General features: G+C 36.3%; 1 protein-coding gene across 2 annotated transcripts in view; it reads right to left on the bottom strand.

Moving 5' to 3' along the window:
* Positions 1 to 24081, bottom strand: part of col2a1b (collagen, type II, alpha 1b) — a 91558-nt gene that overhangs the window by 5415 nt on the left and 62062 nt on the right. For both annotated transcript variants that reach the window (XM_061726707.1, XM_061726708.1), the window contains 16 exons: positions 23502 to 23555; positions 23290 to 23343; positions 22407 to 22460; positions 22186 to 22239; positions 18011 to 18118; positions 16862 to 16915; positions 16651 to 16704; positions 15975 to 16136; positions 13158 to 13265; positions 8007 to 8114; positions 6780 to 6833; positions 5561 to 5668; positions 4188 to 4241; positions 3966 to 4073; positions 3183 to 3236; positions 1253 to 1360 (listed from right to left, as the gene is read on the bottom strand). In XM_061726707.1, the coding sequence (XP_061582691.1) occupies positions 1253 to 1360; positions 3183 to 3236; positions 3966 to 4073; positions 4188 to 4241; positions 5561 to 5668; positions 6780 to 6833; positions 8007 to 8114; positions 13158 to 13265; positions 15975 to 16136; positions 16651 to 16704; positions 16862 to 16915; positions 18011 to 18118; positions 22186 to 22239; positions 22407 to 22460; positions 23290 to 23343; positions 23502 to 23555 (1296 nt within the window). The remainder of the gene's footprint in view (positions 1 to 1252; positions 1361 to 3182; positions 3237 to 3965; positions 4074 to 4187; positions 4242 to 5560; positions 5669 to 6779; positions 6834 to 8006; positions 8115 to 13157; positions 13266 to 15974; positions 16137 to 16650; positions 16705 to 16861; positions 16916 to 18010; positions 18119 to 22185; positions 22240 to 22406; positions 22461 to 23289; positions 23344 to 23501; positions 23556 to 24081) is intronic.

Genomic DNA, 24081 nt, shown 5'->3' with positions numbered 1-24081 from the left:
CTCTCTGAGCAGACAGTTCCCACAGCAGGTTCAGCAGATATCCTGCAGTCAGTGCTCTCATCTCATTTTCCTCTGAGACTTCATCTTTTGGTTTCAACAATGGACCTATTGAAAACCAGTTCTTTAGTTACTTTGACAACTCAAATTATTCTTTAAAGCTGGCTCTAACAGCAACTTAGTGAAGCAAACCCCCCACAGGAGTCCGTTCACTTCAAGACACATCATTTACAGCTGACCTGCTACTCATGATGCTATTATAATGTGTGAATCTTGCACAGGCGCTTGCTATTTCACGGACTGTCAAAATGGATTCTTTATACTTCTAGGCACTTTATGGTTTTTTTTTTCATACATTTACTGACTGAAAGTGATTCTTCTCTCTCTCCTACTTGAATCTTTAGAGGTACACTGCAAAAACTCAAAATCTTAACAAGAATATTTGTCTCATTTCTAGTTAAAATGTCTCATTTTTAGTAAAAAGAAAAATCTCATTACACTTAAAACAAGATTCATCACTGGAAAAAACAACAATTTTCACCTGTTTCAAGTAGATTTTCACTTAAAATAAGTCGAAAAATCTGCCAGTGGAACAAGATTTATTTGCTTGTAATGAGAAGATAAATCTTGTCCCACTGGCAGATTTTTCTACTGGGTTTACATACAGGTTTCTTCTTCATTTCTGCCTCAGACCTTCTCCGGCTTTTATTGTTTTTTTTTTTTTCTTTTATATATTTTTTGACTATTTGACATTGATATCATTCACAAAAACGGTATTAGATATAAAATTACTTCATACACTGCAAAAACTCAAAATCTTAACAGGAATATTTGTCTTATTTCTAGTTAAAATGTCTCATTTTTAGTAAAAAAAATCTAAAAAAAAAATCTCTAAAACAAGACTCATCACTGGAAAAGACAACAATTTTCACCTGTTTCAAGTAGATTTTCACTTAAAATAAGTCGAAAAATCTGCCAGTGGAGCAAGATTTTTTTGCTTGTAATGAGGAGATAAATCTTGTCCCACTGGCAGATTTTACTACTTATTTCAAGTGAACATTTACTTGAAACAGGTGAAAATTGTCAAATAACAAGTTATTTTTCTGATAATGACTCTTGTTTTAAGTGTAATGAGATTTTTTGACTAAAAATGCGACATTTTAACTAAAAATAAGACAAATATTCCTGGTAAGATTTTGAGATTTTGCAGTGAAAATGAATGTTACTAAGAGGTAAAGTTATCATATGCACTCACAGAGGGGCCGGTGTCTCCACCACGACCTCGGGGTCCAGGGGGTCCGATGGGTCCTGTCTGACCGTTGGAGCCGTCCTTTCCAGCAGGGCCAACAGGTCCAGGTGGTCCCTACGGGCGGAGCAGATTAGATCATTATTAAAACTAATACAGGCAGATGTTGTGTTACATCCGCAAAGAGGATAGCACGAGAACAAATGCAACAAACGGTAGATTAAGATGAGATGTAGAAAATGGACAAACAGTGAAAAAAAAATATTCATGTGATACATAAAAAAAAAGTATGATTTGTCTTTGAATTCAAAGCGACATTGCAGTTTATTACAGTATTTTAGTATCGGTTGTGTCACTAGGGCAACATTTAGATTTCAGAGCTGGTGCCAGTGTGGAGGAAGGAGGAAACTGCAGTTTGTCAAATGACCACTAGGGGCTGCTTCCAAAAGCAAGTCGGTCTCCATTGACCCAACTTTGTTGAAAATGTCCAGCTTTACAGCAAAAAATAAACGTGTTTACAGACTTGTCCAAACAGTGGTTTTGATCTTGATAACTACATCTCATATCCATAACAGTATGGATATGGTTAGTGGATTTGTATCTACCTCATCAGGTAAAAAACATCTAAAGCAACATGTAAACAGGATCAAGGGTGTGTTTTGGAGTGAATGCTGCATTGCAGTCTATTGTGCCAGACAGCTTGCTATCACTTTAGTAGCTTTACAATTTCAGTGAACTTGGCTTCTGAGCTGTGAATAAAGACGTCAAAGGGTATAATAATTTTTATTTTAAAGTTAATATGGCTTATTGTGTTGTTACTTGTGCTAAAGATTACTGGAAGGGTTTGGGGAGGAAGTTTAGTTTAGTCCAAAGATGACGCTTCGGTAGCGACAGCTGAAATGACGATGGATAAACATAAGTTAAAATTAGCTTAGCTAAAATAGGTTAATGTGTAGCAACTGAGGTAAGGTGGTAGGGTTGCCACCCGTCCCTTAAAATACGGAATCTTTACGTAATTGGGAATTAAAAGTTGCGTTCCGTATTGAACCAATACGGACATACTGTATATCATGCTCTTATTTATTGATGTCATAATATACAGGTGATTTTAATATATTGCAAAACTTCATTCGTAGTAAATTCAACTAAAGGTGAAACAAATATATTATTTCCCAGTACATGCAAAGTGAGATATTTCAAGCCTTTATTTGTTATTATGTTGATGATTATGACTCACAGTTTATGAAAACCTCCCCAAAGAAATCTAAAAAAATTTGAATATTTTATGAAATCAAAAAACAATTCAATCATCAAAATTATAACAAATAAAGGTTTAAAATATCTTGCTTTGCATGTAATGAGACAATCTAATGTATTAGTTTTGCCTTTTAAGTTGAAATATTGAAATAAATTAACTTTTACACCATATTCTAATTTTCTGACCTTCACCTGTAGCTATATTTATATTTACCTGCATACAGAACATCTGGGCTGATGGGGACATACATAACATAGGAGGCTATTTCAGTTGCTAGTATGGTCGGCTGTCTGTATCATGCAAGTTCAATGCAATTAAAGCACTTTAGACTTTAAATCAAAGCATTTTGTTTTTTCATATAAAATAAATACATTTCTATGCAGTTTAGAAGTTTTGGGGATGTCCCTTTTTTTGGCGCCTGCGCTGCTGAAATCGGGGCGTCCCTTATTTCTATTTCTGAAAGGTGGCAACCTTATAAGGTGGGCGTGTTCCAATCAGCTGTCAGACTTGTTCATTCGACCCATTTGCCTTTTTTTGGATTAACTGATGTACAGTAAGTGTCAGCTCCTTTCACACAGTCACCCAGAGTCGTGAATAAAGGGCTTCTCTTCAGAAAACCTACAGACGATGGCGCAGGGGGTTTGTCCAGTTCTATTTATACAGTCTCTGGTTTGCACTCACTCTTTGTCCAGATGGTCCGGAAGGCCCAGTAGCTCCCTGGTCTCCAGCTTGACCCTAATGCAGAGTGTGAAAAGTGAAAATCAGCAGCTTGCAACAGGAAAATAGAATAACCCATACCATTGTAGCGCAAAAGTCTCCATGCAAATATATAGAGCTCAAAAAATGAAGAGAAACACTTTACCTTCTAGTGTGACATCAAGTCAGACTTTTAGGATATTGATTAAATTATGATGATGAAATTAGTATTTTGCTTTCCAATTACCGTATTTTCTGGACTATAAGCCGCTACTTTTTTCATAAGTTTTCAACCATGCGGCTTATACAAAGGTGCGGCTATTCTGTGGATTTTTCTTCCACCAGTCGGGGCGCTCTAACCGGAATTAGAATCAAAACTAAGACAAAATAAATGCAAAGAAGAATACGCTACTTCTTCTTTAGCAGATAGAAGTAGGTAGAAGCAGATTTGGTTATTTTATCTTGGTTCTGTCCCGCTTTAATCAGTAAAGTTGCTGTCGTGTTAAAAGACACTGTTAGGAAAGGATCTATTTCGGTACAAACATGTACATCATTTACAGTTCAAAATCTTTCTGTACATGTAGTAAATATCTAATCTAACAACATAAATATCTGCGGCTTGCATATCTTTTTTTTTAACTAGAGCGGATGCGGCTTATATGCAGGTGCAGCTTATAGTCCAGAAAATACGGTACTTTTTTTATGGTATTTTTGATGTGAAGTGTTCCTGTGATTTTTTGAGCATTTACAGTCATTTTGGCTTCTTACCGGGGGTCCGGGGAGACCCTGCAGACCAGTGAAACCTCTATGTCCCTTTTGTCCTCTCTCACCGTTCTCTCCACCCTCACCCTTGTCACCGCGGGGTCCTTGTGGTCCCTATGAACAGGCAGAAAACATTTTGTCTGACCTTTCTCTGCAAAGCGAAGTCTGTGTTAACTAATGTTTGTAAAGGCCTGAAATCAATTCAGGCTCTCCTTGCAGGATACGTACGGGCATCCCTCTGGCTCCAGCTGGTCCCGAGGGTCCAGAAGGTCCTTGTGCACCCTGAAAAACAAGAAATGACAGAGATTATGCAGGGAAAAAGTTATCATATTAACTTCAGATCTTTTAAAGCAGATTATAATCACACATTCCTGGGTTTGAAATGTCTGTTCACTCTGACGTCCGAGTGAAAGACTTTTGCAAGATGAGGATGAAGCTGCGTAACTATTCATCACTACTTTAAAGGTTTAATTGTCTTCTAGTGTATAATTTTTGACAGCTTTAAATAAAATAAATGAATAAGTGTTACTCCTTCAGTTAAAATTGTTGAACTTTCATGAATTAGTAGATTATAGTATTCTGCAAATTATGTTTAAAGCTCATAAGAAAACTTTACCAATCAACATTCAGAAAAGATTTGAAAAAGGAGAAAGCAAGTATAACTTAAAAGGAACAGAGATCTTTAAAAAACCAAGATTCAGGACTAAATTGATGGAACGTTGTGTTTCTGTGAAAGGAATCAGTTTATGGAACAATCTGAACAAAGAAAACAAAGAATCCAAATCAAACATTACATTCAAAAGAACAATTAAAGCCTGTATGTTAAGGAAATATAATGAAATATGTTAGTTACGTTTGATTGACATACCAAGTGTCATGAAAGGTATAAACATTGTTTGTTGTTGTTGAATGGTATTAACTGAATTGTAACTTGGGAACTAAAAAGGAATGTGACTTTTTTTTATACGTTCTTTGTAAATTGATTTCTTGGGAAAAAGGGGCAGATTAAATAAGATTCTTCTTCTTTCTGCTCCCTTTCATTCACAATTTAGGAACGTTCGTGTTTATATTAAATGCATCTGCATTTCGCAGCCACAATGTGTGTGAATTTAGGGGTGGGATTAAATAAGTTTTCTTCTTCCCACTCCCTTTCGAGTGTTAACGAGTTAATTTGTATTTTGAACTTGCACCTGATAAAAGGTATTTGTTTAATTTTATGTTGCACGCAGGTCACTTATGTTATGTTTTATTGCTCGAAATAAATACGAATTGATTGATTGATTGATTGATTGATATTAAATTGTTTGTTGTTTTATTTTATCAATGAAATAAATAAATAAATAAATAAATAAATAAATAAATAAATAAATAAATAAATAAATAAATAAATAAATAAAATGTAAATAAAAAAAGCAGGTCAGACTGCAAGGACAAACTTGAGACATCCTCTGTATTTTACATCAGACAATACTGAAAAACTGAAAATGATCATATTATGTTAATTTCCGGTGACACGATCCACCTTGTATGTATCCTGCCACTGAGGGGAAAAAAACCCACTAATAAAACATTGTTTTTGAAGGAACATTCAGTTTACTCACAGGCTCTCCTCTGTCTCCCTGTTTGCCAGTGGGACCGACTGGGCCGTTGGCCCCTGGAGCACCAGGAGCTCCAGGAGCTCCTAGAGGACCAGTGGCTCCGCGATCACCCTGCAGCAAACACATCACAGCAGCGTCAACAGGGAAGAAACAGGAGCATTGTTTTTCACATGATTACAGAATCGGTATTTCTTCTAGATATACACATAAACTGCTAAATATTTAATCAAAATTTAATGACAGACTGAACTCAAGGAAAAGGAAATAGCTTGAAGAAAAGGGACTACATTAACTCCACAATGACTCATGCACACTGATAACAAAAATAAGTCATGTTTGTTGAGTTATAGGAGCAGTAAAAAGAAAGACTATTGGATTTTGAGAAAAAGAGAACTGAATTGTATTCTAGGTGTTAAACTACGGAAGAGTATTAGGGCCATGCAGGAGAAAAATATTTGAGAGGGGAAGATTTTTTTTTTTATTGTGCACTTCAAGAAAAAAGTCGAAATGTCGAGAAAAAAGTTGAAATGTCGAGATTAATGTTGAAATACTATTTCGAGAAAAAGTCGAAATGTCGAGAATAATGTTGAAATACAATTTCAAGAATAAAGTCGAAATTTTGTGAATAAAGTTGGAATTTCGAGAATAAAGTTGAAATACAATTTCGTGAATAAAGTCGAAATTACGAGAATAAAGTTGAAATGTCAAGATTAATGTTGAAATAGAATTTCAACATTAACATTAACATTTCCCTAAAATGAATAAAGTTGAAATTTCGTGAATAAAGTCGGGACCTCGAGAATAAAGTTGAAATACATTTCGACTTTTTTTCTCGAAATTGTACTTCAACATTATTCTCGACATTTCGTCTTTTTTCTCGACATTTCGACTTTTTTCTCGAAGTGCATAATGAAAAAAAAACCTTCCTCCTCCAAAATATTATTCTTATTTTTCTCCTGTCTGGCCCTAATACTCTTCCGTAGTTAAACTGATTAATTCCATCAGGCCAGAAAAACACAAAAAACAACGGTTATAAGACTTGAATGGTGTATTGTTGCAAATTCAGGACCAACAGTATTAATATGCTCAGGACGTTGCAGTCAACAGTTCCATTATTGGATGGAGCATTGTTTAAAGACTGATCGTGAGAGATGCTCAGAGAGCAACACCGTGATGTCACACATCATAAATCATTTGTCCATGTGCAGCTTGTGTTTTTCACCTTGATTCCAGTGGAGCCGTCTCTGCCAGGAGGCCCGTCAGATCCAGGGGTGCCCTGTCAGACGAGAGAACAACATCGATCATTGACAGTTTCCACCTCAACCGAACCAGATGTTGCAGTAAGTACGAATCATCTGCTTAATGAAGCGCGCTACAATTATACACATTTATAATCATTATTTATTATCTAAGATTGCAGATTCTATAGAGAACGGAGCTGCTCGCTGTTTCTTGGGTGTTCATAAATTTGCTCCGATTCTGGCCGTTCAAGGTGACATGGGTTGGCTTCCTGGTTCCATAAGACGTAAATGTGAGATGATTAGATTGTGGAATGTTTACTTAATATGCCAGAAGACAGGATCAATAAGAAAGTTTTTATTTGGAGTAAATGAAATGGCTCGCTATGGGCTAAAGAAATATTTGCATTATTTGAAGAGGTTGGATTACAGTGTATGTATAGTAATAACTTAAACTGTTCAATAACTTCAATTAGTGATAAGTTATTTGCTTTATTTGAGACAAAATGGTTAAATGAGATTTTGTTTAAACCCAAATTACGAACATACATCCAAATCAAGCTCAATTATGGCCCTGAACCTTATGTTAAAGCAAACCTAACAAGAAATCAAAGGTCTTTAATGGCTCAGCTGAGAACAGGAATCCTTCCCTTGAATCTGGAAGTCGGCAGATTTAAAAACATTCCCGAAGATGAAAGGTTGTGTGAATTATGTGAAATTAATGAAGTGGAAAGTGAATCACATTTTTTGTTATATTGCCCTCTGTATGATGAACTGAGAACTCCATTATTTACTGAAATGTCTGTTAAAAACCCAGAAATGTTCTGGTGCTCTGACGATGATAGAATGGACGGGTTGTTTAACTTCAATGTTTTTAAGTTGGCTCATTTAGTTTCTGAAGCCTGGATAAAGCGTCAAGATTGTTTATATGTTTAATTGGTACAGGGTCTGCTTTCATTTGCTTTATGTTCCTTTTTCTTTTTTTGGTGTCTTGTAAGCCCCCTCGGGCTGGGCACGTCATGTGCATGACACGTAAATAAAAAGTTCCATCAAAAATCAATCATATAAAACAGTGTAATTATAAATGTGATGCAAATAGTGCTGTATATCTAAGGTTCTCCTATTTCAGTGATGGGAATAAAATGGGTGAGAGTCCCTGGACCGTAGGTGTGACAGTTGTGACTGTGAAAGCAGCTCGGTCATTTTCTGACCTCTCTGCCAGGTTCTCCCGCAGGTCCGGTGAGTCCAGGGGGTCCAACAGGTCCAGGGGGTCCACGGTCTCCAGGACCTCCAGCGGCTCCCTGCTTTCCAGGCTCACCCTGAAAGGAGAGCAGAAAACCATTTATTAGACTGTAACAAAATCCATCACACTGTAACATCACACAAATGACCAATTGGATGTTCAGTCTGATTTTCTGAAGTTTCTGAACTTGAAATGTTTGTTCAGTCTGAGTGAGAGACTTTTGCAGATATATTGAGCTGTTTGTGAGCAGATGTTGAATGCAGATACAGTAAGTATTCAATAGGAGGAAAGTATTTTAGTGGCAACGTTGGCGTAACTCAGCAATGACATCCTCCTCATCGACTGGGCAGAATGGCTTGAAAATTCAATGTCTAAATGAATTATGTAGTTTTCACCACACTCGTGATTGAAACACGTAGATGCTAGGGCTGTGCGATTAATCGATTTTAAATCTAAATCGGATTTATTAATCAAGACGATGTTAAAAAAAGGAAAATCGGAAAATCGATTTTCCTTTTTTGCAGCTGGCTGCATTACAGACAGAGCTCGTCTAGTCATCTTTGTTTGGTCAAGAAAATTGTAAATGTCACTTTAATAAACTCAAGGAGGATTTAAAGTATCTTTCAATTGCACTTCATTCCCAATAGGGAAATTTGTTTGCTATTTTTCTTTAAAAATAAAGAATATTTGAAACCATTTATTCCATTGTCTTTTGTAGTTTTACCAAAAAAATCTAAATCGAAGTCGAAATCGAAAATCGGGTTTTCAGATAAAAAAATTGAGACTTTATTTTTGTCCAAAATCGCACAGCCCTAGTAGATGCTAATCATAAGTAACTATAATTGTGAATTAATAAAATAGATCAAATCCATCTAGAAAACAACACTGATCAGTGGTACTGGATACACTTCCTTCTGGTTTTTGTTGGTTGAAAGACAGATGCAACAACCAGCGACGATCCGGGGATGGTTTGTTCATTCAGTCTGTTCAGTCATTCTGTTAATTCCTCTTTGCTCAAACCAGATAAGAATGAGTGACTTCAAACTGTCAGATGGCAGAATTTATCCTTTAATGATACTTGACATTGCATACTGTGAAAAACAATGTCAGTTTTGATCACTTGGTGCACAATGGCATTAAGTAAGCTCCCAAACAGGATAGAAACCGAATCTGCAGTTCAGTCAGTTATTTTGAGCCCATCCCTTCGTGAGTTTGGTGTCACTGCTGATTTCTTGGCGTCTCCTTCCTCACGAACCGATGAATAATGAATAGTAAGGACATGACCACTGAGATTGTGTAAGTAGGGAACATGGCCCCTGTCACATATCAAATACTGTGAGATGTAAGGGCCAGCGCCTTGTCATATGCAATGCTGCACATCAGCTGGAATCCCAAGAACAAAAGCCACGGGTCATGAAAGAGGCTTTTACTTTGATCAAATCAGGGCAAAGACAGAGTCGGTCCAGAGTCAATCTGCTGCTTTTCCACTTTCACTTCACTCAGTGACAGAACTTTTAGCATCATGCTCGCAGGACGGATTCATGAATATTTATTATAGCGCTGACTGAAGGGATGGTATCATCTCCAGCATATGTGACTGGACACATGCCTGCCTTTGTGTCTTCATGTGGCCGTGATGGTCATGTGCTTTACATGTCCATATGTTTCTGGATAGACTTTGTCACACAGTGGAAAAAACATTCTTAAAATTTTATAGCTGTAGATAGGGCTGGGCGATCTATCGAGATTTTAATATATATCGATATATTTTCAAACGCGATATGGTACGAGACAATATCACTTATATCGATTTAAATTTTTTATTTATTTTTTTTAACATTTTTTTTTTCATGATTTTGATATAGCTTATTTTGTAAAAAAATGACTTGAATGTTTTATTTGAGATTTGCACAAATGTTTTGTTATTTGCACAACTGTCAACCTCAGTGGAAAAGTCTGCCTGTTACCGTCTACATTGTATTAATTGCACAGTGTATTTTAATTTAATTGTTATGCAGGAAAGGGATATTTGTTTTATTTTATTCAAGAAGCATTTTTATTCTATATATGCAGGAAGTTTATTTGTATTTCATTTGTTTTATACATTTTGATATTGTGCAGACCTCTGTTAATAAAGGTACCTGTGTGACATTTGGCACGAGGCTTTATATTAAAACTGACTGTTTTTTTAAGGGTTTGCCTCAGAAAAAAATGAAGCTAACAGAGATGCTATGCTATAATGCTTTGGGGGAAACCCCAATTATGGCACAGAAAAAATATCGATATATATCGAGTTTCGCCATTCAGCTAGAAAATATCGAGATATGACTTTTGGTCCATATCACCCAGCCCTAGACTGTAGAGTTGAAATGTAAAAAAGAGCAGTTCAGAGTGAAGGAGGCTGCTATGACACGGATCACGTTAAGCCCTTGACATTTTTTCTTTCTTAATCGTCTTTTTAATTTTATACATATTTTACATCCATTTAATATTTACATGAGTTCAAGCTATTTAATTTGATAATTTTTCCATTAATGTGTGTACCTGAAACTAATATTTATATCTGAATCTCCCACTGGTGTGTCACAGTAAGAGAAGCCGTAATTAGATGCTAATTCCGCATTAGGGTTGACTTGACGATCACTTCAGTTAGGTAGGAAAAACATTACTGAACAAACCAGCTATGTTCATAAGTGAAAATCATAGTGATGTTTAAATGTTGCTACACATGTGGATGAATACATTTAACACAATAACATAATAAGGGCCTGATTTACTAAAGGTTTGCGTGCGTAAAAACGTGTGCAAACTTGACATCACCCGCAAACCAATGTGCAAGCTGATCTACTAACAGCGTGCAAAGACGACTGCGCCTCTCAAATGAGCAAAATAGCACACGCTGTTCATTTAGTACTTTTGCCATGATGAATAATCAATATGGGGCGTACCTGCCAGAAAGCGCTAAATACTGGGAGGGGAAAATGCAAATGCATTTACCACACGCAATGAGATTTACCAAGCCTGAAAGTAATTGCAGGGATTGTGATTGCATCTGTATTTAATACGTTCGAAAGGAAGGTGCTAATCTGCCCAGCATTACGCACCGATGGCTGCTGTTATTGTGGCAAGGAGGCGACATCGCCAAAATCAAAGAATACGCAGAGAGAGAGTCTTTATTCTGCTGCATGCTATTTTAAAAATGGTTGCTTTTAGTTTTATTAAGTTTTATTAAAGGCCACTTTTTCTTTAGTTCTTCGCCTTATATCTTGCCACCTTCTTTTAACCTCATCTGCCGTTCTTTTTGTCTTACCAACTGCATTTATTCTATCGCATATTTTCTCCGATATTGCGTTTCTTTTGGTAATGTTTAAATTTCTTCGCTGTAGTTCATGAATGTGTTTATTTGCCTCTTCCACTAATATCTCTAACTCCAACTCGTCAAATTTCATTTTGCGCTTGCGACTATCCTGCTTTCCATCCAGACTCTCCATGGCGCAAACCGTAAGATGCGCAACACCTCATTTAAATACTGCGGTTTTCACCTGTTATCAATTGCGCGAGCATTCTTAGTTGATCACCCGCAAAACACACAACAACAGCACGTGCAAACTTTTTCAGTGCACACGCAATTTAGTACTCTTTATTTAGGATCTTAGTAAATCAGGCCCTAAGTGTACGAGTCAACTCCACTGATCAGGGTTATAATAGTTTTGAATTTTTAATTTTAGTTTAGTTTTATTTCGTTTTGACTTTTTCTCCTTCGATTCAGTTAGTTTTAATTCGTTTTTAGTGTGGGTTTGTTAGTTTTTATTCATTTTAATATTTTCAAAAATGCTTAGTTTTAGTTTAGTTTTTATTAGTTTTAGTTTTAGTTTTGACGTCACTGACCGTGAGACGTTAAGGTGCCGTAGCTGCCAGTTGGAGATAAACGGCCAGAGTGGAATAAATTGATCATACCAAGAGGCTTATATTGACAGGGACGAAAACAGAGGAAATTATATCTATAATTTCAGTTCGTTTTAGTTAGTTTTCTAAAAGCGCAATATAGTTTCAGTTAGTTATCGTTTTTGTCTTTTAATTTTCGTTTTTATTTAGTTCAGTTAACGAAATTGGTTTTTCAATTTTACTTTTCGTTATTTCGTTCATTTTCGTGAACGATAATAACTCTGCCACTGATGTGCAGCTGAGTGACGGCTGAATTTGAGGCTGGGCACGGTCCAAAAAATTAAATGTTTCATGGCAGATGAACTTGCATTGAAATATGGTCTCAAATTCGTCTGCACTTTTATCAGAGGTAAAAAGATACTCTACTTTGCTCACGCCTATTATAGTACAGCGTTTTATGTTTTACCCTGAGATATGAGACTTTGATAAAGCCAAAGATGTGATTTTCAGACTCCATCCACCCATCCATTTTCTATACCCGCTTTATCCTTTGCAGGGTCACGGGGGATCTGCTGGAGCCAATCCCAGTTAATTTTCAGGTGACAGGCAAGGGTTCACCCTGGACGAGCCACTAGTCCATCGCAGATTTTTAGACTCTCTATTTTTTTCTTTTCCTGTTTCTACTCTAGCATATTGTTGTGTCAGGTTGCAACTAACAACAAATGTTCATACGTTTTTTGCGTGTCTTCAGCTGTTGCTGTTGTCGTTTTTTTTGAGAATCAGTTAATGATTTGATGAATATTTACATATAAAGATGAAATCACTGGATTTTATGAGAAGAGAAATGTAATTAAATGTATTATTAACTTGTTTTATTTGTTGGACAGACTTTACAGCTGATTATTTCAGCTTTTCTTACACAAAGACATTGTGTGAAGAAAGCTGCAAATCCACAAAGGAAAGAAAACAAAAACACAGGATATTAAGACTTGACAAACTCTTTTTTTTAATAAACTGACCAACTGATTTATAATATTAGACGTGTCATCTTGATTACTGTTGTGCAAAACAAACTATTTGAAGATGACACCTCGGCCTGTTGGAAACTCTGACAGACATGCCGCAAGTTTTGGAACTAATTAGTCATTTGCTAGAAAATAATTTTATAACAGCTTTATCAGTAATGAGGATTTGCAATAATAATGAATTGAGTAAGATAAATTTTGTTACTTACAGAAGGCCCGGGAAGACCAGGGAAACCTCTTTCACCTCGCTGTCCAGGCAGACCGACGATACCACGCTGACCACCCAATCCTTGAGGACCGGAGGGACCTGGGGGACCCTGGGAGCAGAAACACAGTTTAGTATTTTTATTTTTTTAGCCATATACAGAGGTGGGTAGAGTAGCCAAAAAATTTTACTCAAGTAAAAGTACTGTTACTTCAGAATAATATGACTCAAGTAGAAGTAAAAAGTAGTCATCCAAATAATTACTTGAGTAAAAGTAAAAAAGTACTTGGTGAAAAAACTACTCAAGTACTGAGTAACTGTTGAGTTACGTCTGATTTATTTTTTTAACACAACCATTCAAACAGACAAAAGTACAAAATAATCATCTTCTGGAAAATTAAATCAATAAAATAATAAAATTAATTCAAATTAATAAAAAATAAAAAAAGCGTAAATTAAAATAATCAAAAAGTATATTCAAGTGCTTTAATAAATAATAAAATAAATAAAATAATAACAGAATAAAAAATAAATTAAGCACAAGTAGCACAAAATTTCAAGTCTTTGTACTTTTCTTTTTTAACCAGGCAGAACTAGAACAAACATGAACTCATAGAAACTCTGTGTGTGTTTGAGTCTGTGTAAATGTGACAAAACATGCAAAAACAAACATTTTTCCCAAAGAATCACCCAGTGATGTCACGAGATTGACGCGTACGTGGATAAAAGGGATAAAAGAAAAGTAACAGCTCAACGTAGCCTAATGTAGCGGAGTAAGAGTAACAGTTTCTTCTTCACAAATCTACTCAAGTAAAAGTAAAAAGTATAGTGATTCAAAACTACTCCTAAAAGTACAACATTTCCCAAAACGTACTAAAGTAAATGTAACGGAGTAAATGTAACTTGTTACTACCCACCTCTGGGCTTATATCCCATATTTCTAGCTACAGTTGAGATTTTATTATCACAGTCACACATTTTGACACAGATCTGTCCATCCCCTCTCCTGTCTCTACACCATTCTCACCTCGGCCTCCTCTGCCCTGAAACCAATGAACACCTGCGTGTGACAGCTGAGAAAACCCTTCAGCAGACCAACACTCCTATGTTCTGATGCAGGATTTCATTTCATATACAGGGACCAATCTATAGGAAGGAGGGCTCTGTGGCAGCTACAGTATATTATTGTTCCAGTAGGCTATCACTGCTAACGCAGGATGTCATTATCTGGCAGTGGCTCATGATGTTTCTAACACCCGTGCATGTGTGTGTGTGTGTGTGTGTGTGTGTGTGTGTGTGTGTGTGTGTGTGTGTGTGTGTGTGTGTGTGTGTGTGTGTGTGTGTGTGCAGCTCTGAGGGTAGAGGTAAAAGCCTGGGCTCTCGTCATCAGACTGTGACTAGATTGTGCTGGCCTGTGCTGTCATACGTCTTGGTCTGCTATTACAGTCAGTGATGGACACTGACAGCTCTGTGTATTAATGGAGAGTGTGTCCGTTACTGATAAAATTGGCTCTCTGGGTGACAGAGATACACAAAAGCAGCAGAAATGTAACAGACCAACACAATTAATCATTTTGGTTTTCCGTGTCCAGGCTTTTAACAGTGATTAAACCAGAATCTACAAGCCTCGGTTAGTGGTAAGTGGGGACAGGAGGGGGGGTTTCCAACAGGATCATGAAGTTACGATTTATTTAAAAGCCGGGGTGAGGGTGTGATGTGGAGGAGTGTGACCGCAGTAGGAATGGCCGATATTTTACCGTTCACGATAAACCGTCAAAAAAATTCCCCACGGTAAGAATTTGTCATCTCACGGTAAAAACGATTAATTCCTGTTGATGAAGTTTTTGTGTAAAGCTGATTTATGGTTCTGTGTTGAATCCACGCACAACGTACGTGAAGGAAGGAAGGAAGGAAGGAAGGAAGGAAGGAAGGAAGGAAGGAAGGAAGGAAATGAGCCAGAAAGAAAGGAGAAAGAAAGAAAGAAAGAAAGAAAGAAAGAAAGAAAGAAAGAAAGAAATGAGCCAGAAAGAAAGAAAGAAAGAAAGAAAGAAAGAAAGAAAGAAAGAAAGAAAGAAAGAAAGAAAGAAAGAAAGAAAGAAAGAAAGAAAGAAATGAGCCAGAAAGAAAGAAAGAAAGAAAGAAAGAAAGAAAGAAAGAAAGAAAGAAAGAAAGAAAGAAATGAGCCAAAAGAAAGAAAGAAATGAGCCTGGAAGAAAAAAAGAATGAAAGAAAGAAAGAAAGAAAGAAAGAAAGAAAGAAAGAAAGAAAGAAATGAGCCAAAAAGAAAGAAAGAAAGAAAGAAATGAGCCAGAAAGAAAGAAAAAAAGAAAGAAAGAAAGAAAGAAAGAAAGAAAACAAGAAAGAAAGAAAGAAAGAAAGAAAGAAAGAAAGAAAGAAAGAAAGAAAGAAAGAAAGAAAGAAAGAAAGAAAGAAAGAAAGAAAGAAAGAAAGAAAGAAAGAAAGAAAGAAAGAAAGAAAGAAAGAAAGAAAGAAAAAAGGATCAATTCAATTTAATTGGTGTAGTTCAGTAGTATTTAGTATCTTTTAGAGCAGTGTTTTGGGGGCTCCAAAGACTGAATGTGGTGATAGATTTATAGTTACAAAGGTGGAGTTGAATTGGTATTTTTTTTATCGCTATTTTTATCGTTATCGGAATAAATGCCAGAAATTATCGTGATACATTTTTTAGTCCATACCGCCCATCCCTACTCGAGGGACAGGGGGGGGGGGATTTCCAACAGGATCATGAAGTTACGATTCATTTAAAAGCCGGGGTGAGGGTGTTATGTGGAGGAGTGTGACCGCAGGATGAAAAACTCACAGGAGGACCGTCCTCTCCAGCATCTCCCTTCTCCCCGGGGGTCCCAGCAGCACCGCGGAGCCCGGCGTCGCCCTGCCGGCCTGGGGGACCACCGTCTCCTCTCACGCCCTTGGGTCCGTCTTTACCAGGAGGGCCGGCGGGACCAGACGGTCCAGGATTACCCTGAGAGTCGTCAGGACACGGGAACAGCATTATTCAATAAAATATCTTATTGCACATATTGCCAAAAACTATCATGCAATCCTATTTATGACATCTCTGCCCACATTTAACAAAAGTTAAACCATCTTATCAGCGTCTGACACATACTGTATCCATTAGCCGTTACACAGCCGGGCATATCATGCCTTGCACTTCCTTTTGGCAGGTTTGTAAAACTATTGATAGAAAACTCCTGCTGTGTCAGACTAACAGCTCTGGAAAGGTGCGAATTCTGAAACGGTGAGAGCAGGTGCTTCCGATGTGACAAAAACATCAAGTGGGATTTAGAGAAGCATTCCTGTAGCTGTTAAACTGCAGCTTGGTTCTGGCTTGCAGCTTAAACCTTTGCTGATACCTGAAGTTTTTCCATTTCTCATCTTGCAATGTTTACAACAAAAATGGGTATATATTTAAATATAAACTCAATTGCATCGATGCAGGCTGTAGGATTAAGTTATCAGGACACCGAACTCACATTGGGGCCGGGGGGTCCAACTCGGCCAGCGGCTCCAGGGAAACCAGTGGCACCCTAACAGAGAAGAAGTGACTCAAGTAAGGCCAAAAATAACTTTAGAAAAAAAGAGGTTGCAGCATATGCTGCAATATTTTATACATCCAATATTTTCGAAGAAACTGAAAAGTGAGAGATTTGTATACAGATGAAAGCATTTTCAAAGGCCACTTACAGGAGGTCCCTGAGCACCACGAGCACCTTTGGGTCCAGAAACACCCGTCGGACCCTAAAAAAAGAAAATGTGTTAGTCTGACCTTTGCTTTTTGTTTCACGTACAGTTGTCTGGCTCAGCTAGTTCTCTTTGTTCCTGATGTGGCACAAACACTGACGACTGTCACTCTGACTCTTTTAAAAGCACAAATATTCAACAGAGAGAGAGAAAGGTTTTCTTTTTTGCTGATATGTCCTAGTCAAAACATCTCTTTTTTGCAAATCGTTGTCTGTCTGTCTTCCAGAGGTGTCAAGTAACTAAGTACAAATACTTCGTTACCTTACTTAAGTAGAAATTTTGGTTATCTATACTTCACTGGAGTAATTATTTTTCAGACGACTTTTTACTTTTACTCCTTACATTTTCATGCAATTATCTGTACTTTTTACTCCTTACATTTTAAAAACAGCCTCGTTACTCTATTTCATTTCAGCCTTTAATAAAAACTATCCAGTTAAATTGCTCCATCCGGATAGAGTGAATTTGGTTGTGGTTGTTTCAGATGTTCTTGTCCAGTTTTGTTCTTACATCCGTTCCCTCAGATTCCTGCAACTAAACTTGGATGTACATTCCAATAAAGGTTAGGATAAATGATAACATGCCTCTGAAGTTTGACTTTTTGCACCATTACAATACTTATAGGCAACTAGTCATCATATCTCCTGCTCTCTGAAACACATGTTAATGCTCAATAGTACACATATATGCTTCTTTAATATATTTGCATTATACTAAGATGCATTCATTTTCAATGGCTTTTGTACTTAATGGCTTTTTTCCCCCTTACATTACTTTTACTTTTATACTTTAAGTAGTTTTGAAACCAGTACTTTCATACTTTTACTTGAGTAAAAAACTTGAGTTGATACTTCAACTTCTACAGGAGTATTTTTAAACTCTAGTATCTATACTTCTACCTGAGTAATGAATGTGAATACTGAAGACACCTCTGCTGTCTTCATAACCTTCATGTAAATTAAAATAAAAACCTCACAAAGCTGCAGGCATCCATTGTTTTGGTTTAAGCCTTTTTTTATTCTCAATTAAGACCAAATTAAAACCACGATGCACCGCTTGGCAGCAAGAAAAAAACAACAAAATGGCACTCACTGATGGCCCAGGTGCACCAGATGGTCCTTGAGGTCCAGGGGCACCAGCGTCTCCCTTCTGTCCAGATTCTCCCATCTCTCCCTTGGCTCCAGGCTGACCATCGGAACCCTACAAGAAAAACATAAAAAGGTGAGTTTACCAGACATGCTTCGTGATACTATGAAGACAAATCTGAGTTATAAGTTAGCCGGGAAATCAGAATATATTCTGTAGGTGCAGTGCTGTATGTTGGGGAATAAATTCCACTTAAATGTGCTGTAAATTTGGAAGTACTTACAAATTAGACACTGTGTTAAAAAGGTGGTTACTGTTGGTCAGGACAGAAGTCCAATTGAATGCTACTTATATTTACCCAAAATACATCATAAGGCTTCAAGATGGTATGATATGTGTCCCTGGACAAATAATAATGGTTGTAGTAATCTCAAGAAGGTATGGGAGAATGATCTGTCTTGTACACTGGATGAAAAAATATGGGGGGGATTCTTTCCAACACCGAAGAATACATAAGAGAAGCTAGAGGCAAATTTATTCAGTATAAATTAATCAATAGATATTATTTTACACCACCAAGACTTAACAGAATGGGACTAATTAATAATGATCTATGCTGGAAGTGTGGGGTAGAAAGGGGCACTTTTATGCATGCATTATGGGAATGCTCTAAGATCCTCCCCTTATGGGAAAAAGTTATAGAATGTATGAGTAAATCATTAAATTGTGAACTTCCCAGATCAGCAAGACTATGTCTCCTTGGAGACAGAATGGTGGTACCTCTGTTGGACAAATATTGTTTTAGAATATTAAACTTTCCTAATAACATGTGCACGGACTATTCTGAGGTGTTGGAAGGAACCACAAGCCCCACACTGAGTATGTGGAAAACACAGATGATGGAGACAGTGGCGTGTGAGAAGATGCTGGGAAGATTAAACTGTGAAAATGATATGGTAAAAGAAAAATGGAATACTTTTGGTAGACATATGTGTTAATTGGACTTACTTACCTGCCCAATTTTAGTTAATTTATTTTTAGATTTTTCAAATTTACTTTTTTTTCTTCTATTAATATAATTTTTTTTTTTTTTTGCTATTTTTGACCTCCATGATGTCTGTGGTGTTTGATGTTCATTTTGTATGTTGCAATAATGAAAAAATAATAAAAACTTTGAATTACAAAAGAAAAATGTGCTGTAAATACCGATAAATTACAAAAATGCTTTAAAACTCACATGCAAAAGGTGCAGTTTCTGATACAAGTTTCTTTAATACGTTTTCTCAGACAGAGAATTGATTGTACTGGCGGCTGACTCAACAGCAACACTGACAACGGTCTCCAGACCCTTCAATACCCAACGCTGATGCTTTTAGGTAACATGCATGTCTGTTTTCTGTCTCTGGGGTGATAAGCTGTTATGTCACAGTGTGTAAGCCGTGAACAATAATTATTCACACATTGTGTAGTGTTATTTGTCATGACAGAAAATCTATAATTAATCATTGTGCAGCTTAGAAAGAAAAAAGCCTTAAGATAAATTGTGCTGCCACAAACATATTGATGACATCCATTTGGAAGGATGTGGCTTATGAAAAACATCTATTTGACGTCTGCCTAGAAGTCTTCAGGAAAAAGTAAATAAACCAAAGTTGAAGTGGACACTTTTTAGAGTCTGTGGTGCAATCTTTCCACATAATTTTATACTGAAAAAACAAGACAGCATAATAAACAAAGGGGAAAAACAAAGGTAAAAGAAGACTGGAATTCAAATGTTTCAATTAAAACAATAAAAAAGAACAACGTGCCAGGCCAATTATTGTCAATTTTTGCTTTTATCTCACTTATTTATATATACTAATCCATATATGTACGTACAGTATGTAAGTGAGTGTAATCATCTTTTAACAAGTTCATATAGATTTTAAAACAAAAAAAATGTACAACGAAGAAGTCTTTTTTTTTCAAATATTATGATTTGAAAGTTTTGTTCATTTAGAGGGCACCAACATACGGCAGAATATTAGGGCCAAACTAAGACAAAAAAATTACGAGAATAAAGTCATAATATTACGAGAATAAAGTTGTAATATATTATAAATATCTAAATATAATTTACAAGATGCTCAATATTCCTCATTTTAACACAGGGAGAAGACTGCTCTTCCTGTTCTCATAAATTACCACTTTATTTTCATAATATTACGACTTTATTCTCATAAATTACCACTTTATTCTCGCGAATTTTACGACTTTATTCTCGGAATTTTACGACTTTATTCCTCGTAATATTACGACTTTATTCTCATAAATTACCACTTTATTCTCGCGAATTTTACAACTTTATTCTCGGAATTTTACGACTTTATTCCTCGTAATATTACGACTTTATTCTCATAAATTACCACTTTATTCTCGCGAATTTTACGACTTTATTCTCGGAATTTTACGACTTTATTCCTCGTAATATTACGACTTTATTCTCATAATATTACGACTTTATTCTCATAATATTACGACTTTATTCTATTACGACTTTATTCTCGCAACATTACGACTTTATTCTCGTAATTTTACCACTTTATTCTCGTAATATTACAACTTTATTCTCGTAATTTTACCACTTTATTCTCGTAATATTACGACTTTATTCTCATAATATTACGACTTTATTCTATTACGACTTTATTCTCGTAATTTTTACGACTTTATTTTCGTAATTTCCAATTTTTTTTTGTCTTAGTTTGGCCCTAATACTCCGTCGTACCAACAAACCCATGAAACTGAACTGAAAATGGTAAAGGGTTCATAACTGAGAAAACCAAAATGGAAAAATAGCTAAACAAATTAAGAGTAACATTTTTCAGTGTAAAATTGCTGAGACTTTTGGACTCTTGTCAACTAGAGCACAAAGGTGTCATAGAAACCCTTAACTAATCTTTGTATGCAGGGGACAGGGAAGAAAACCAGTAATGACTGGTCGTTTTTGATCCTCAGGCAGCAATGCATTAAAAACTAAAACAGCTTGTAGTGCAAATCCCTTCATGGGCTTTCCAAACACATCGGAAACAACTGTCTGTAACTGCATCAACTAATCTCTACCAGGCCATGAAAAAAATCCCCTACCAGCCCTAACTGTGTACACGGCTGCGTTTGTTATGAGCCTGGGCTTCTTTAAGATGAACTGGAGTGAAGGGGAAAGCTGACCTGTGGTCCAAGTTACCGGGGCACACTTGTACACAGTTCATGAATGCTTATCATTGCTGAAAAGTAAACCAGATGATGGGAGCAATATATGTTTTAGTTGTCTTTTTTTTAAGGAATGACCTTGTTTGATTGAGCAACATAATTCTGCAACAGCATGACTCAGTAATAAAAGGATGTGGGTGCTAAACTCATCCACCTTCAGCTCACACTCTTACAAAGTGTTTAAAGTCTGGGAATATGTTTACATCATTTTTAATCAAGTATAGGTTTTGATTATCCACATTATATTCTTCTTTTTTAATTGGGTGGCACATTTATTTAACCCTTGTGCTGTCTTTGGGTCAAAATGACCCAATTCTTCTATCCTTCTTTCCTCCTGCCAAGCTCTCTCCTTCCTTCTTCTTTTCCTCTTTTCCTCCTTTTTTTACCCTCCTTTACTCCCTTTTCTTCCTACCTCCCTTTCGCCATTCGTTCCTTTATTACCTTCTTTGCTTTTCCTTCCTTCTTTCCTTATTTTCTCCATTCCTTCCTTCTTCCCTCCCTTCTTTCTTTCCTTTCCTCCCTTCCATCTTTTCTCCCTTCCTTACTCCCTTTCCTACTTCCTTCCTTCTTTTCTCCTTTTCCTACTTGCTTCCTTCTTTTCTCCTTTCTACCTTCCTTCCATCTTTTCTCCTTTTCCTACTTGCTTCCTTCTTTTCTCCTTTCTACCTTCCTTCCATCTTTTCTCCCTTCCTTCATTCCTTCTTTTCTCCCTTCACCCTCCCTTGACCCAAAGACAGCACAAGAGTTAAATCATTATATGCTTTTTTTTTAATTTAACAGAAATTGTGTAAATTATGGGAAAGTTCCATTAACAATCTGGGTTTTTCTTGTTTACTGACAGTCTGGGGCACTGGAAGTATCTTCAGATATCCTCATATATCTTCAGATATTCAGTAAAACAAAGGTGTTGGTGTTATTTGTATCAAACCTACAGGAGGTCCAGCGAAACCAGCAGGTCCAGGAGGTCCGCCCTCTCCCCTGTCACCCTAAAGAACGAGGAGAGAGATTAAACAAAAACATACATTTCAGGACTAGTGACTCCTCATGTTATCTGCTTATGTATTTGGGCCGTTTTATATAACAAAATATTGGTATATTTTCCTGCAATACCTGGATCTCACTTTCATATTGAATTGATATTGGTTAAACTTACAGGAGTGCCGCGAGTGCCGGGAGCCCCAGACGGACCAGCAGGACCGGATTCACCCTGCACAGAAACAGAGGAGCATCATCAACACACGGAAACATATACACACTTGTACATCCTCAGTTACTGAGGGGAGGAATGACCTTCATGTCCTAATTCAGAGGTGTCAAGTAACAAAGTACAAATACTTTGTTACCTTACTTAAGTAGAAATTTTGGTCACTGGAGTAATTATTTTTCAGACGACTTTTTACTTTTACTCCTTACATTTTCACGCAATTATCTGTACTTTTTACTCCTTGCATTTTAAAAACAGCCTCGTTACTCTATTTCATTTCGGCCTTTAATAAAAACTATCCAGTTAAATTGCTCCATCCGGATAGAGTGAATTTGGTTGTGGTTGTTTCAGATGTTCTTGTCCAGTTTTGTTCTTACATCCGTTCCCTCAGATTCCTGCAACTAAACTTGGATGTACATTCCAATAAAGGTTAGGATAAATGATAACATGCCTCTGAAGTTTGACTTTTTGCACCATTACAATACTTATAGGCAACTAGTCATCATATCTCCTGCTCTCTGAAACACATGTTAATGCTCAATAGTCACATATATGGTTCTTTAATATATTTGCATTCATTTTCAATGACTTTTGTCCTTCATGGCTTTTTCCCCCTTACATTACTTTTACTTTTATACTTTAAGTAGTTTTGAAACCAGTACTTTTATACTTTTACTTGAGTAAAAAACTTGAGTTGATACTTCAACTTCTACAGGATTATTTTTAAACTCTAGTATCTATACTTCTACCTGAGTAATGAATGTGAATACTTTTGACACCTCTGTCCTAATTTGTGGCTGTGAGAGATTTTAGCAAAGGTAATAATATTCACCTTTTCCCCGTTGGGACCACCGGGACCGGGAGGACCAATGGGACCGGTGAGACCCTGAGACCAGAAACAGATAAAGATAACACTTAGTTTTTATTTGTAAAAAAACTTTTCTTAGGATTAAAACATTTGGAAAAGAAATGAAAAGTGCTGTGTCTGTATTCAACACTGATCATTGTTATTCACAAAAACCAAAATAGTTGAAAGTCACGCACCCTGGCACCATCTTTGCCCGAAGCTCCTTCAGGTCCTTTCTCTCCAAGGTCACCCTGCAGGGTTAGAAGGGGAAAAAAGTTAAAGAAAAAGTTTGCCACCATGTATGAAGACTTAGACATAAAACTAGAGAAATTTCCACATATTTTATTCTGTATTTATTTATTTTTATTATTTTATTTATTCAGCACAGTTTAAAAAAACAGAACAAGTAACATACAAATGTAAAAGAGAGATTGGTAATGTGGGGGCTAATACGAGGGGCTAATACGAGAAATCTACCTATGTAAAATACTTTATATAATAATTTTTTATATTTTTTATATTTCTTATATTCTTATATTTCTTATTGTTTGCACTATTGTTTCTTATTTGTCTTGCACTGGAGAGGTGATGCTGCTTTCAATCTCACTGTACATTGACAATAAAGTATTAAGTATAATAATACAATACAATAATACAATAAAGTATTCTATTCTATACAGCAAAAGATTGTACAAAGATTTAAAATATGCAGAATACATGATTGCAGTTTAAAACAAAAACAAAGCAATTAAACAGCAGCATGAATAGAATACATGG

The sequence above is a fragment of the Cololabis saira genome, chromosome 8 (genome assembly GCF_033807715.1).
Source record: "Cololabis saira isolate AMF1-May2022 chromosome 8, fColSai1.1, whole genome shotgun sequence".
Lineage (NCBI taxonomy): Eukaryota > Metazoa > Chordata > Actinopteri > Beloniformes > Belonidae > Cololabis > Cololabis saira.
This window is presented reverse-complemented; position numbering and strand designations above follow the sequence as displayed.